The sequence below is a fragment of the Strix aluco genome, chromosome 3 (assembly GCF_031877795.1).
Source record: "Strix aluco isolate bStrAlu1 chromosome 3, bStrAlu1.hap1, whole genome shotgun sequence".
Lineage (NCBI taxonomy): Eukaryota > Metazoa > Chordata > Aves > Strigiformes > Strigidae > Strix > Strix aluco.
The window spans coordinates 47,966,494-47,983,000 of record NC_133933.1 but is presented as its reverse complement, the minus strand read 5'-3'; the positions used below and the strand labels follow the sequence as shown (position 1 = coordinate 47,983,000).

Below are 16,507 nucleotides of genomic sequence, written 5' to 3'. Positions count from 1 at the left end.
ATGCAGTTGAGTGCGGCACATTATTCAAGTTGATTGGCAAAGGAAACAAAACCCAGATGATGCAGACATCTTGTATTTCCACTGCACAAAACAGTGTCACAAACATTGATGGAAACTGCTAAATGTAAGCAGGTATGTGCAAACGGCTTCATTCACCAAACTGCCCTTTTTTTAGCATCTGAATTCAGCATTTTACTATATCCCAAGGCCCTCAGTTGCTCAACTAGTCTTTGCCTTGCAGGTACTGAAGGTGCTCATGGGATACAAGTTTGTGCGGAGGAAGCACACTCCATTATGGGTGGCCGTTCAGAGCCTCCACTCACGACTAGTGCAGTTCTCCAACAAAATTGTCTCCTGCCTTACATGTGGGACTTCACAGGCATTTCCAAGGAGTGACATTTCCAGTATATTGACACACTGTACTTACAAAGGACTGCAGTGAGGGAATATATCAGAGAGGATCTTTCCCTTTTTTTTTTTTTAAGAAGAACTTAAAAGAAGTCACTAACGTAACAGTTGTTTCCATCAGATACCTTGATTGAGCTTAATTTTACTTATTGAAGAAGATCGATCAAGTCGTACTCCATACCTCTTGCTGCACTTTAAACAAAGTCAAAACAAAAAACCTCCCAGAACCACCACAAATTACTTGCTGGTAACTTATCTCACAGCTAATCTGTAGCTACACAATATTCAAACTTAGTGGCTGTCGCTGGCACAGTAGTCTCGCTGCATATTCAACACCACCATCCATTTACCATCACTCTCCGTCCCCATAAAGTCTTGCTCTCACAGGCAAAAGCACGTAGAGAGCTGCTTAGAAAAGGTAATCCCCATCCTGTACTGATCAGGGCAGATTTACACCCTCCACTACGACCCTCAGGAACAGCTGATGCATTACAGTTCAGTTTACTTTCTAAAATCACCTATATCGTTATCATTCAAAATAAGGTACAAGCAGCCACATTTTTCTACAGTTTTATTGATGCAGTCCTGGTGTGTAACTATACATCTTCATTTTGCTTGTAGTTACAATGTTGCTTTACTAAGATTGTTTTTGTAGTCAAGTTTATTACAGTCTTCACAAAACATAATTTTAAACACCACTTGCTGTATAAGACTGATCATTCCAAACATCATAAATCATTGATATTTCTTCCTACATAGTGCTACTTGAGGAAAGGTCACACCACTCTTTTTAGATATGAATTTGTAAAGACAAATGAGTTAAATTCACCTTCCAAAGAAAAGAAGAATGTTAAAAATAGCTTCAGAATCAGTATAACTCATTTAGGTCTCAGAAAAATCTATGACTGGCAAAGAGATCTACAATTTGATACTGTACTCAATACTTTCATTAAGACCAAAAGAATCTTTATGAAGAACTGAAATTAAACTTGTACATTGGTCTGAAAGATAAGGATTGCCTTCAATTTTTAGGATTTTAAAAAAATTTTTAGTTTTTACCAGAAAATGCACTACGTTCTAAAAATATTGTAGCTATAAGCTAAGTATTGACATCTGAAGAAAAAAATGCTAAAACTAAGAGCATGCACACTGATACCAAATTTTAGCAGAGACATTTTTAATTGAAAACTGACTCAAAGGATAGTACAAAAGAGTTTCTTCTCCCTAAAGGGATTTTCAGATGCAGGCACTGGAATAATAAGGGGATCTTCTGCAATATGAGCATCACAATATGCCAATAAATCTGCTGCAGCCTTGGATACCTAATAGAAGAGAAGAGAGAACTACTGTAACACTGAATTCTGAACCAATCAGCATTTCATAAATATTCTTCATATAACATACAATAATGGAGGCTCTCATAAAATAGGAGTACATTGGTTTATCCTTTAAATTACTAGAGACCACAACTCTGAGTTTGTTCTTACTAAGCCTAGTAATCCTTATATACATTTTATTTAACATAGTGACATAAGATGTTATCAATTTATATGATTCATGTTCAGCTATTCCTCTCCATCAGAATGAAGGTCAGGAGCATATTCTCATTAAAACACGTATACGCTAGTGGCCCGTCAGCGATAGGGATTCTCCTTGGAGCGTGTGCTCTGTAGAGGCTGCCTGCTTCAGCTCTTGTTCCCAGTCACTGGTTGTAAGGTTTTCCACAAATACTCTCTCTACCCTTTGCTCCTCTGGATGCAAAACAAACAAGCAAAAGGTTCTTTAGGCACATGACCTTGGGATTAAAAAGGAAGAAATCAGGAGCAAAACTTGATCATCATGTGTCATGCTCTCATTTAAGCTAAATATTACTTTTTTCAATGAAGTTGGACTAGTATCTCCTGCTTAGTAAGTTATTATAAGTAGTACTTTATTCATAGCTTTACTTTAAATTTGAGCATTCACTCAATATTTTTTACCTTAATATTTTTATACTTCTACAATGAACAATTCTAAAGTTCAGAATGTTGGTTTATGCTTACTGAAAAGTCCTACAGAAATGTAACAGTGTGTTAGCATACAAGATATTTTGCATTAAATGAAAAATGACATATTAAGCCATTTGAGCCGTAGCTGAAGCCTTGTAACCTTTGCAGCTTTGTGCCATAAGAATATTGGTGACATTAGGCCACTGTGACTCATTTATTTTTTCAGGAATTTAGAGCGTATATATGAAATATTTTTGTTCTGCTCAGTTAGCAAGATATTTACAACTATCTGTATCTTTCTGCTTTGTTCAAATTACTGTGTTTTCAATATTATGATAATTCAGAAAATGAGGAGGTCTTTACAAAAAAGTCTTTTCTCTGAGCACCACTGACAGCTTCTCCTAAGTCAAACGCTGAGGTCAACATGTTTGCACAACTATAGTGAACAGGAAAAACAAATCAGGTTTCTGGTATTTTTCTAGCAGGTATGTCATCACTGTTAGCTTTAGCTTCCCCACACCCTGCTTGCTTTGGCATGAGTCCAGCCCATAGTAAGCCTCAGATTAGACCTACAAAGTCAATGGGTGTTGGATTGGGATTCGCATGAAATTTAAATTAACTTCCTGGAGAAAATAACTGACTTTTTAAAATATCCTCTAAAACATGCCTTTGTAGAATGCTTAAATCCATAAAGTACATATAGTTGGCATGCCAGTATAGACAATCCTCCTATCAGAGGAAGCAAGGGTGTTTAGGTTACTTAAAATTAGTTTGCCTTTGAACTGGCCTGAAAGAGAAATGGGGAGAGGAGACGCTACATGTGAACAACAGATTGCTGGGCCAATGCAAAGCAGGAGACTGAGCACTAAACTGAGCAAATCAGCAGAGATATTTAGAAGGACCAGTGCTTCTCAAAAGAGAAGCAGGTCAAACAAAAATGTGTGGAAACTGACAACTTCAAAGAAAGGATTGTAATTATTGTCAGACATACTTCAATTAGCTACTTACTAAGCAATGTCAAAAGAATGAGGCTTCGGGTGTGAGGGCACTGTCTAGAATAGAGAGGTATAACTCTAATGAACAAACAAAAGCTTAGGAATCCTATCATATTCCCATTTTTAATTTAAATTTACTTGTGAATTTTTAAAAAGCAGATTCTCCAAAGAAAGGTACAGTGTAGACAGACTATGAAATTCCTATGATACCCAAAAAAGATCAAAAGACGGAAAACATACTTTTTTTGGCTAATAACTTATGCTGTACCTCAACAAGGTATAAACTAGCATAGAATGCATCCACTGAAGAGGAGGTTAGCATGTTTCCAGTAATGTTAGGAGGAATATTCCACCACAGCATTCTGAATAAGTATTTTCAAGTAATGACAATCACCAGTACATTCATAACTGTTTAACAGACACATTTTCACTTTTCTATTGTCTTTCAGGCTCAGCTGCCTGTCTCAAATTAAGGCAGTTCTATACTCTAATTAATTTATTAGCTGGTCTTGAACTCTTGCATTCAAACAGAGCAAGTCAAACTCAGAGCCACAGGCGCCCACAAAAAGCTCAATGACATTTACATTTTCAGTGCTATGTCATAATAAATGTTACTCCCATAAAACCTAATGGGGAGCTAGTCTAATTCTCTGGGTCCCAGAGATGGGGTTTATTAAAGATGCCCAGCACATTTCATCTTCAATTATTAAGCTAATGAATAAGTCATTTTATTCATGAAACCTTTTGAAGTAGACTGACCGTACAGAAGTAGAGAACCAACACTGGACTTCAACAGACCAACCTTCTCATAAGTATCTTGTTTGTTCCACGTATGGATAAGCAACATCAGCCCGAGTATATTGCTTTTCATCCAATGGAAGAGGAGTACAATTTCAATCATCATTCTTGGAAGGGATAAACCCAGTAATACCATTTTCTAACTTTTTCTACATATTACTGTGCTTTGACATCACATAACAATAAAAAGGATTTTCACTAGCAAAAGCACAACATAAATTTTTGTATCTAACTCGTCCTCTAATGCTGGCAGGAATGTCATGAAGCAGATCAAGCACTTTCTTCAACGTCATAAGTGTTTAAATCACAAATTAGCTTGCTTTCAGACAAACCATAGTATGATTTAGTAGAAAACAAACCTGCAACAAGGAACTGAGGAACATGATCACATTTCAGCACAGTGTTGCTAACTAAACCTGCATTAGGCCATGTATTTTCATCCTTTAAAAAAAAGTCTGGGGAAGAGAAATCCTCCCGTTGGCATTACGGTAGTTATAAAAGTGAATTATGACCATTTCTTCCCTAAAAGTGGAGTTGCTAAGGCTTGCACAGTGGAATAACGACCACTCTGAAGGGGAGTTAAAGTTAAGTTAGCTGATCACATTCCAGGAGCAATGAATACATCGGTTCCTGTGGCTGTGAGCAGGGCTGGCAAAGTCAGAACCAGGGCCAAAAAGAGAGCAAACTACAGTGTTGCCTCCAGCAAGTTTCCTGCTCAGTGTTATTATTCAGAACAACAGTGGCGGAAGACCTCTGCATTGAGCATCGCATTAAGGCTACAGCAGAGACGGCTGCTCTAGCATATGTCAGCACGCACGGGTTGCCTAATGGCCAGTGCTGTGGTACAAAATAACACGCTGATCGTCCTCTTTGTGTCATGGAGGAAGTTAAATGAAGGCCACTGTCATAGCTTTTACTCACCGTTAGGTTTATTTGTAGCTGGATGCTGCTGGACAGTTTCAGAATAGCTTTTATCAGGAATTAAAATAAATGCATGGAATTTGAATATTCAAATGAAGCTAACATATTTATCATTTCAGGTCTCCTACGCAATACAGCTTGGTCTGCAGATTTAAAGTAATTTATACACATTGCAGAAGTGGCTAAAGAAAAAAAAATCAGACCCCACTTTGATTGATGAATTCTAATGGAAAGTTAACATTTCATTTTTTTTGATCTTTTAAAGTGCATAGATAGAGGGGATGGAGTATATAGGTATCACACCAATCTCACATTTTATACAATTATTTTTATTCTGTGTAGTGAAAGATATATCAGCTTGTCAAACTACCAGAAGAAAAAAAAAAAAAAAAAAACACAACAAAACACTCAACCCTGATGCTTTAAAGAATTAGTCTCAGGAGGACTGTGGAATTTTACCATTATATTTCAGAATAACAGAGGTGATAAAAACAGCCAAAGTTAGAACATAATCCTGTTAGCTGCACTAATAATTATAAGCTTCAATGACAGGACAAAATGCTGCAATTACTATGTCATCTGTCTTGTCATGGATTGTGACTAATTACCATCCTTGCTACGACACCCACTCTGCTTATCCTTTACATCTAAAACAAAGGGATTCACACACATCTATTGGCAATCCCACTGCTTATCTCCCAACACTATTCAGAACCAGTTAGGAATATTTTCTACCTTCTTAAGAAAAAGGAAAATGGAATAACAACTGATACACCAAGATTCTTAAATGTCAATGCACTCCTTCTTGCTTTTCTGCTTGCAAAGAGAAGATTAAATTACTTTATTCTGGGGATAATTGATAAAGCACCAATATTATCTTTGCTTTCTCAACTTTACTGCTAGCATCTTTGGAAGATGCATTATACTACTAGTCATAAGGCCACTGTTCATCTCATTTCATTTGATGTTTCCTAGCTTGGAATCTGTGCCTCCTGCTTCCTACTTACTTCTCCATTTCAATTCTAGCTGATCCTTCTGTGGGGAAGTAAGGCAAGTTCAACTGATGATCCTTCTGGGATTCTTATGGTTTACAAAACCCCACCACAGTAATGCTACTGATACCAATACACCAATAACTTCATCCTCCCCTTTTAAGTTGTCTTGTTTCTTTCACACCTCAACAGCGAGTTGACTTTGTGGAACCTCAAAACACTGCACTGCTTGCTGCTCTGACTGGTTATAGGACTTGATTTTTAAATCAGTTGAAAAATCCAGAACACGGCGGGGAATGGGCAGCTATCAACTTACTTCCAACTACGAGATTTTAATTGAACAGACCCAACTCTTGCTGGTTACAGCAGCTACTGTGCACAGAAAACAAAGTGCCTCTGTAGTAGAAAAATGAGATGGAACTTCTGATTTCCCTAGTCAATAACACAGGCACCTTTTTCATGTTAACAATGTGGTCTTGTCTATTATGGGAATAACCACTTGGCTATACTTGCAAAACAGTGTTTAATTAAATTATTTGGAAAGCACCGATCTTTTGTTAAATGTCTAACTAGTTTAAGCAGATGCAAAACACCAGAAAAAAAGGAAATAAGTTAATTTCTCTGCCTTTACAGATATGTTTTGAGAACTCAGAGTCTATTGTTGAAACCACTGGAAAGTCTCAGTAAAATATGGCTATACTGAAACATGCACTTAACTGTTTCAAGATTAAAAGGCAAAGCAGATCTTGAGGGAATAAAAAGCCCACCAACCTCTTCTCACAATCCCTCCTATACTTATTCAAAGTTTTTATTTATTCAAAGAAATTCTAGAAATCAATAAACATTTTGCAAATTGTATCTGATTTATGTTAGTACAGGAATCCTCAGAATACTGAAACACATCAGATTTTCTTTGGTACCTTTTTAGTCCCAAGTTGTTTTGAAAGATGAAATAATTGCACTTTCAAGCTTTCTGTTTTGTAGGTCTGCCACACTTGCCAATAACTCTGTTTTATTAATTGAACTAACTGTAAAAATAACCTACGTCTTTCTTACATATGTAATTAAGAACGTTATACATCTAACTAATGAAGCTATCTGCATAACTGAGCTAATGATGTGGTATGTGAAAGTTACCACTGATTATATAAAAGCAAATTTAGGACAATCTATTAAGTATCAACAATTTCAAATTCCAATAAAGTGGGCCATATTTTTCCAACCCTTCCCTCTGCCACTCATGCACACCCATTCCTTCTTGTCAGTTCTGTGGTTCGTGCAGCTGCAGTATGACCTGAATCAGGGAACTAACCCCATTGAACAGTGAAAAGGCAGACCTTCCCTTACCGAAGGAAACAGAAATACCTGTCCCTGTGATCAGGCATCTATTACGTGATCAATCTGTCAAGACACTATATGAGATAGAAACCATAGTTTTGCAAATTCAATGGTCTTACAAGACATTGCTAAAAACTGTAATGTATTTTCATATAAGCAAAATTGACCACTCACGTGAATTACACTAATATTTCTGAATGATAAATACTATCTTTCTAATTAGTAAGTTTATGAGCTGATACTATTTTAAAATCGTAATTATATACTATTGCCCTCATGCTGTCTACACACAGAATTTCAGCACACTGGATGGATGGACAGACTGAGTTAAGACTGCATTACGAATTTAATGTACAACACTTCTAAACAGCCTTACTAAGTCTGTAACTTAGTTACAGTTTGTAACTACTCAGTTACAGTTGTTTGAGGAAAAACCGATTATTTAAATGCATTCCTTTTTCTAGTCTTTCCATCGCTAAATTCTTCTTACTCACAGAAGTTGGATTTTTCATCTAAATCATTATTCCCTATTTTCAGAGGCAGAGAGAGAGCAAAATAGATGATCATTGCTTTCTTAAAACTTCTTATGACATTATTAGTTTTTAGGTGCTTGATTTATTTACAAAATTTTAGCCTAGTGGAAGGTAGAATGACAGGGAAGAATAATCCACTGGCTCTTCTGGTCAAAAATGTTGAGAGCTTCTGTTTAATAGTGTCTTTAGTTAAAATATTTAATCCACACACCTTTAGAAGCACGATAAAACCAAATCTTCACATACAACAGGCTGTCAAGTGCAAAGAATCGTAACTGAACATCGCAATCATACATATTATTTTGTGCAATAACATTGTGCTAAAACAAATCAAAGCAATTCAGCTTGTCTCATCATTATTCAAAAGCATTGCAGTATCTTAAAGACTTACTCCAGTTATTAAAAGAGAAGAACAGAGAAACCTGAGCTGCACTTATATTCTGCTACAGGTGATAAAGAAAAGCACCTATGCATCTGCCAGCTGATTTTAAATATTTCACAAAATACCACTTCTGACATACGTAAAAGGCACTCACATAGAAGCAGACTAGAAGCCAGTCTTAGAACCAAGCAGTTACTATGTAACTAATTCACAGTACTGAATATTGTTTTATAGCTCAACACAGATTTTTTATTTCAGTTGATTGAGTCTTTCTGCAATATTAAAGGAAGGCTGTGCCACAAACTAGTGAGTGAATTCAAAATATCAACAATAAGTCTAAGTTTACCTTCATCCTATCCATGTATGCTTCCATTTTTAATTGCTCCACAGCTTTCCTGGCTTGAGATATACTGGCTGTACTGTTTGACACTAGTTCCTTCATTTTGTTTTGCCTAGAAGAGACAAAGTTGAGACAATTTAAAAGTATAGGTAGCAAATACAGCAATTAGCGAGAGGACAGTTATCTGAAATCTAACCAACCCTTGCGCACATTGACACTGCCAGGCTGCAGGTCATAAATAAGAACCAGACACCATTTACTTCTGTTCTCTTGTTCAACAGCACCTTATTGCATTACATATTTGCATCCCCCTCTGACAGTATTCAATCTTAATTCTGCAAACAACATAAAATACAGAGCGCATGGCCATTATTTCAGTGTAGAAATGGTTGTGCCTGTTCAGATTGCCAACGCAGAACTGCTGTTCACAAACAGACCTTGCAGCCAGTACTCAGTTTGGCTGTATACCCCAGTTACACCTAGTAACATGAAAGCAAGTTCAGAAACGTGTGTAATGGGAATGAATGCCACACTGCTCTCACAGCATCAAAAAGAGAGAAATTTTAAGATAGAGAATGAGTCAAAATTCTGACTACAGCTTTAAGGACTTCAGAAAGGAAGCAACAGATTAAGAAGAAATAATGCAGTGGTTTCCAACTTCTTGCTTACACATTCCCAGTGGTCTACAGGTGACTAAAAACCAGTACAGTATACTATACAATACAGGAATGCCTTTTTTTTTTTTTTTTTTTTTTTTTTTTTTTTTAAGAGATCTGCAGCTCTTGGGAAGGGACATCTAATTAAGGTATGTCAGTGTTTGGTTTTCTTGCATTGCTACTCCCTGAGGGCTTGAGGGTAAGTCGACTCATTATCATGCAGTCCTCAGCATTTTTACCAGATGAGTTAAAATGACTACATTGGAACCTTGAATAAACTTACAACACATATGCCCTGGGTGGTCTGCATGGTAAGAGACTTCTGCTGACACCACTGTGCCGTGCTGCTCCAGCACAAGTAACAGTTACTGTTTTGAAGTCACTGGAAGTTGGGCTAAACCCACATGGAAATAAAGGTAACATAGGATACAGACAACCTAGACAGGTCCTGAACTAGTTATACTCCCTAGTAAGACTAGGTGCCGAAACTTCCATCAGCCAAAACACTTGCCCATGGTCCTCTACATATGGTATGCCACATGTGCCACCTGAAGCAAGGTTAGTCTGGCACCGAGTGCTAGAAACCAATACACAAGCAATGCAAAGAACGCAGGGTGTGAGAAACAGATGGGACACAGGAGAAAACACACAAAAAGAGGCATTTTGTATTGCTGCCAAAAGAGTTTTAGGCTCGGGTCTTTCAAAATGAATACTTCCAGCTTATTTCTGGACATGAAGTGAACACCTGGAACTACACAAATTTCCCTTCTTGAACCTTAATAGCTTACCTGATCCAATCACTGAGGTATAAGACACAAATGGGAAATTAAGTAGGACACAGGAAATGCTCTTGTACAAAAAATTGTATCTACAATGTCTTAAATGTGTTAGAGTCAATAGAAGTACACAATCCAGAGCACAAAAAGAATGGAGGAATAACTTTTTAACTGCTTTGATTTTGCAAAACACAGACGTTCAAAGACAAGGCAAAGATAGCTGTTTCTTCTTTCTAAAAATCAGTAACCTGTGCTGTAAAATGGGATGGTGGAATACAAATACAATGGTGAACCACGTTCAACACTAATTTGAAGCAGCAAAACAATCTTTTTCAGCACTTGTGTAGGTCTAGGCAGGGGAAATGCTACCTTAAAATATATGAACTGTGCCAAATAAAACAAGAGCTTTAATATATGCCAAGACAAAGAACAGGTTTTCTGTACACATGTGTGTCATTTCAATGGAACACAGGTTTCCTCCTTGCATGCACTCTGATGAACTAAAATCGTGTCAGAACACAGTAGCTTTTTCTTTCCTTGTCTTGGTCTTTGTTTACAATCTTTTAATTCATGTTCCTCACAAGGCACAGGATTAAATACATGTGGAGGAACTGGCTTTGTGTAAAATGCCATGTACTGTACAAAAGTCCACAGCCAACCAACAGCCTCCAAACAAATTTCAGATGTGTTTTGACTTGCAGTGGACAAGCCGAAAGGATACGAGACTTTCACAAGAGCAGAAGGTTCTGAATTACAGCTCATCTCTGGACTTTTTCTTTGATGCAATATCCTAGCTTTTAAGTCTTAACCTATCCATAAAGATAAGAATAAACACATTTATCTGTGTTTACAAAATGATACCCCACAAGAATGAATCATTTAAATTTTGTTATAATCTCCACGGCTAGATTACTAATGAACACAGAGCCAAAAAAGTCAAAGCTAAATGAAGTCACAGAGCCATTTCTACATTTGCCACAGACAGCCCAAGACCAGAGGCAAATGAGAAATTTAATTTGGAATAATACATTTAAATTAAACTGAATTAAGCAACTGAAACTCCATGAACAGTACAGAGAATTCCAGACCTCCCAAGCTTTTCTGGCAATTCATTCACTCAAACCATAAAAGTTATAAACACTAGAGCTAGACAATTTGAACCCTCACTGGCTTCATCGCAGTTGGCGAGAACACTGTTTCTAGTACTTCCAGCCAGTTTTCAAGTACCTACTGAATAAGGGATTGAGTTAAGACCATAATGGAATTTTGAAAAGGTTATTAGGCACAAGAATACTTTAAAAAATCCAAACCATTTCCAAAACAATGCCAAAAACATAGTATGTCCTTACATATATTCTGAAACAGCAAATGGGGAAAAATTTAATAAAGAAAATATTTATCTTTTCTGGTAAACTACTTCACGATATCAGAAAAGAATCAGAATAAGAGGCTTCATAAAAAGAACTTTAAAAAAGAAAGAAGTCTGACACTAGGTGTTTCAGCCACTGGAGAAAATTTCCACTTATCCTGAGTAAGAGGTTTGTTTATACTCTGAAGCACAAACCTTTGTTCTGTTCCAAATCCTGCTCCTACCCTGGCCTTTACACGCACTTAAATATTTAACTATCATATTTCTGGAAATACTTAGCATTCATTTAAGTACCTATTCTCTTTTATTCATACAGACAGTTCTGCTTCCAGAACTTTGTAAGATGGATTTCTCCTCTTTCACATTTCACTTACCAAGCTACATATACCTCTGCCTTCTCTCACTCTCTCTGCAAATACGGTACATATTTGTGCATCAGTTAAGGCCCTATTACATATGAAGTGATGTTGACAATGAGAATTGTACTCACTTTCAAACCAGGCTGCAATGAACAGGTCCTCTTTGCAGACAAAGCTTTGGCTGAGACCTGTTTCTGTTCTCCTTAGGACCTGTGATATTCTTTAATAACCTTAAGATTAATATTCTCTAATGAAATAATATTGCTCCTTAGAAATAAAGCTCTGGAGAGAAAAGAAATTTTAATAACAAGAGAGTCTATTACACACCCTCTCCCTGAACAACCCTCCCCTGGAATGCAAGGAAGCCTCCTCCTTCAAATACCCTCCTGTGGGATCACTCCTGGTGTTTCCTTTGAGGCTGCAGCCTGACAAATGGTTCCAACCGTTTCTCCTAAAACACCTCCTTTTATTCTTGAGGCCTTTAGACTTCAGGGAAGGCACAGTTATCTTTGTATTGTATCTGGGGGTAGCCTACAGGATCATAGAATAGTTTGGGTTAGAAAAGCCATTTAAAGGCCATCTAGTCCACCCCCCCTGCCACGGGCAGGGACACCTTCCACTAGACCAGGTTGCTCAGAGCCCCGTCCAGCCTGACCTTGAATATTTCCAGGGATGGGGCATCTACCACCTCTCCAGGCAACCTGTTCCACTGTTTCACCACCCTCATCCTAAACAATTTCTTCCTTATATCTAGCCTAAATCTACCCTCTTTTAGTTTAAAACCAGTACCCCTTGTCCTATTGCAAAAGGCCTTACTAAAAGTTTGTCACCTTCTTTCTTATAAGCCCCCTTTAAGTACTGGAAGGCCACAGTAAGATCTCCCCAGAGTCTTCTCTTCTCCAGGCTGAACAACCCCAACTCTCTCAGCCTGTCTTCATAGCAGAGGTGCTCCAGCCCCCTGATCATTTTTGTGGCCTCCTCTGGACCCACTCTAACAGGTCCATGTCTTCCTTGTGCTGAGGACCCCAGAGCTGGACACAGCACTGCAGGTGGGGCCTCACCAGAGCAGAGGGACAGAATCACCTCCTGTGACCTGCTGGCTGCACTTCTTTTTGATGCTCAATCTCCCCATCTTTTAAATTACCTAAAAAGCCTTGAACCAGAAATTACTCAGCTGGCTTTGCTAATGTTCATTCCTGGTTGTTTTTCCAGCAGCCCCCTATTAAGTTAGATTGATACACGCGTACACAGGTCCTGATAATCACCGTAGTTACAGTAACTATGTTAGTGATCAGACTACGTGCAGCCTACATGTTACTGATGCATGCCAGCAGACCTAGATTATATAGGAGCTCATTTATCCAGTGTGTTTTTCTGCAGCGCACTGAGCTCATTAATCTAGACTCTGCGACTCTTTTCTTTAAGGGGAACACTGATCGCGTTAGCAAAGAATAGTGACAGCAGCTACACGGCCTTTTGCAGCCAAGTAGTTTCTGCTGACTGGCACACCACACTAGCCAGCCGCTTCCTAAAGCATTGCTCCTGAAAGCTGCGTAGCGACAGCCTCCCAGCCAGATGAATTTTCTAGGGTTTTGGGGTTTTTTCCCCCCACATAAACTTCATCCTTTTTCTGGGTGCAGTTAACTCATTTGTGCCAAAGATCTTAATCTCCAGGGTTCATAAAAATGCTTGTGAAGAGCATTTCTTTATTTGTTTTTAGAATAGATTAGATTGTACCCAACAGCACTTCAAAGGCCAATTTATCATATGATAACCCAGGAAGTTGCATAAATATTTGCAGGTACAGCTTGACCTTGCACAGGGGTAAGGAATATAACCTACATTTACCAACCTTTATAAATACTTGTTAGTAAAATGCAGAAAAAGTCTCAAAATTTGAGTAACACGGAAGCAAAATACAATTTTCAAACTCTTCAGTACGGATTTCTACAAGCAACAGGGATGAAAAGCTGCACTGCAAATTTTCCCCCCTCCGCTTCCAAGTACAACCTTAAAATACCATACCAAAAGAGTGACCTGTAGAATTAAATCTAAAAAGCTCTAAACCCAATTGATGACTTCTATTTTCTTTCAGCAATCTAAAGTGATGAAATTACTAAACTAGAAAACCTGGGGTTCGCAACCCTGAAGATCACCTTCCGCACCAGTTCTGTACTTCTTGGGCCACATAGCTCAACAGAAAAGTTAACTCAATCACCCAACTAAGCCCCAGTGATATTAGCGGGAATCATCCTGAATAACGACCTGCAAATCACATTCTAAATTGTGGAAAGATTCTCACATTTCATTATCTACTTGGAAACAGACCAAGAATATAAGCAGCAAAATTTACAGCCTCACAGCTGATTGATGCCAAACTGTCATATCAAAGGAATTTCAGGGGAAAAAAAAAAAAAAAAGATTAAAAAAAGGAGTTCTACAGTTGCTATTTAGGTAAGAGAAACTTAAGAAATACCCCTGCACTTAGAGCACTAGGTATCTGAGTTAGCGTTGCTGTCCATACATCATAGGTAATTTCCCCTTCATCTGCAGGGCACAAAGGGGATAGGAACAACTGCCCCTGCTATTTCAGTTTCTACTCCAAGATTTAGCACACCTGATGTAGCTCTGTAAACAGAGAGGGAGGCTAAGGATGTCTTTTGCTTTCTCTATCCCATGACTGCATGAATAAATAATAGAAAATTACTACAATTTTACACTCCATCCACTAAGGCGCGTAGTAGTACAATCAGAAATGATTAAAGGCAAGACTATTGGTCATCGTAAGGAGAGAATAAAATTTTCATTCCATAAATATGACGACTTCAAAAATAACTGCTAATCATGTAATTGCAAAACAGCCAAACTTCAACAGCTCTGTTTTCATCTAACAGGTACTGTACCCAGTCCAACTGTCAAGTTCCAAAAATTCTTGCCACCATGCCCAAATCTTTTATCCCAAAATATCATCTTGCTTCTCAACATTTAAAAATCTAAGGAAACAATGGCTGAACCAATATGACATTTCACAAGGACAATCTTTTTATGCAATATATTTATCATCAGCATACTAGTTATGTTCATGTATGGTCCAGCAAACCATCAGAGATCCAGAAAGTCTGAGACAAAAAGATGAGACCTACCTACTATTTTACCTCTTCAGCTCACTTTAAAAAATAGTTGTGACCTTTTAAAGAAATATATGGGGAAGTTTGATTATTCCATTTAAATCCTGTTTAAAATGTATTTGAACTGAATTGTAACATACAAACTAGAGAAAACGCCTCCGAGAAGCTTGGCACTTTATTACCTGCATGACAGAAATATTTTTCAAGTTGTTATTCCGAGTTTTCTGTCTCACTGCGCTACCTTCATCGTTTTGCTGTGCAGCAGTTTACAGCACCGCACATTAATAATTACCGCCGGCAGCAGCCGGGCAGTCAGATTTATTCCTCCATCAGCGCGAACCAGTCAGCAGGAAAAGCGGCCGCTTTCTTGCGGCTTCACACCAGCCAGCTGAAGGAGGAGGAGAACGCGCTGGGCAGAGACCCCAGACCACCGCCCGCGAGAAGGGGTACCTGGGGTCAACGCTGGTTTTCTGGAGAAGGACGATGCCCCTCGGAAGACAACAACAACAGCGAAACCCAAAGCCCGGAGCTGACTTTCGTGGGTAACTCCACGACGCGCGGCCACCGGCAGCGGAGAGCGGCGTTGTTTACTAACAGCCGGCGGGGCCAACGGGGCTGCCGGAGACAGCCGCAGGCTTCCCGGGACACCAGAGCCGTCGCCGCGACGGAGAAACCCCCGCACCGAACCGCCGCTCCCAGCCCGCCCGCCGGGTCAACGCCCCGGCCGGGGCCGCGCCGCCCCGCCCCGCCCCACGCTGCGCGCCCCCGCCACCGGTCCAACCACCCTCACTTCGCCTCGCTCCACCTGCACCTTCTCCCGCCTCCGGCGCAGCGCCGCCGGGGTACTCACCGTGGGGAGGCGGCGGCGGGCAGGGAGGCGGGCTGGCTGCGGGCAGCCCGGCGGCGGCACATGGCGCGGCCGGCCCTGACGGGCGGGGCGGGGCGGCCGCGGCCAACGGCCGCCACCGCCGACGGCCGCCACCGCCCTCGCGCCTCCCGTGGCGCGGCCCCCCCGCGCGGCGGGCGCGGCCGTTACCGGCGCGCGGCGGGCAGCCGCCCTCGGAGCGCAGGGCGGGAAGCTGGCGCTGGCCCTGAGGGAAACCTGAGGCGCCGGCACCGCTCCGCACCCCGCGCCGCCCTGTCCCGCCTTCGAGCTTCACCTGCCTCCGTCCCGGGCAGCGGGACCTGCCAGCAGCGCTCGCCTTCCTCTTACTGCTGCAGCCACCCCCTTCCCCGATTACTAACGGGCACTCAGGATCAGTCATCCAGGTGTTTCTAAAACATGGAACGGGCACTGCCTGTACGACACAGGGGGTTTGGGTAAGAGCCCATAGTGCCTGTGCCTTCCTCGTGCCAAGCAAGGAACGGTGAAGTAAAAAAAATAAAAAAAAATTAAAAAAAAAAATGCCCGTGGTGAAAAAAGGAACCACTGTGGAAAAGGACCCGGTAAGACTCACCTTGTCAAGGCTCGTATGTCAGAATAAAACGATTCAGCTTTACAGATCGATTTTTGTATACTTCTCC

General features: G+C 39.9%; 1 protein-coding gene across 3 annotated transcripts; it reads right to left on the bottom strand.

The window, feature by feature from the left end:
• Window positions 1–962: 962 nt before the first annotated feature.
• GNG4 (G protein subunit gamma 4) lies at window positions 963–15,905 on the bottom strand. Of its 3 annotated transcripts, none has more exons than XM_074820669.1 (3): window positions 15,834–15,905; window positions 8,702–8,807; window positions 963–1,730 (listed from the first exon to the last, which is right to left on the bottom strand). In XM_074820669.1, exons 1-3 carry the CDS (start codon window positions 15,893–15,895, stop codon window positions 1,602–1,604), a joined length of 297 nt encoding a protein of 98 aa, XP_074676770.1. In that variant the 5' UTR covers window positions 15,896–15,905; the 3' UTR covers window positions 963–1,601. The 3 variants fall into 3 exon arrangements, with proteins under 3 accessions (XP_074676770.1, XP_074676771.1, XP_074676772.1); XM_074820670.1 differs by lacking the exon at window positions 15,834–15,905 and adding an exon at window positions 15,434–15,695; XM_074820671.1 differs by lacking the exon at window positions 15,834–15,905 and adding an exon at window positions 14,999–15,043.
• Window positions 15,906–16,507: the final 602 nt, after the last annotated feature.

Excerpts from the sequence above, each read along its gene's own strand:
- GNG4 (XM_074820669.1), bottom strand. The coding sequence starts at position 15,895 with ATGTGCCGCCGCCGGGCTGCCCGCAGCCAGCCCGCCTCCCTGCCCGCC. Across the intron at positions 8,808-15,833 it reads CCCGCCGCCGCCTCCCCACG|GCAAAACAAAATGAAGGAAC; the intron begins GTGAGTACCCCG and ends TGTCTCTTCTAG. Across the intron at positions 1,731-8,701 it reads CATACATGGATAGGATGAAG|GTATCCAAGGCTGCAGCAGA; the intron begins GTAAACTTAGAC and ends CTCTTCTATTAG.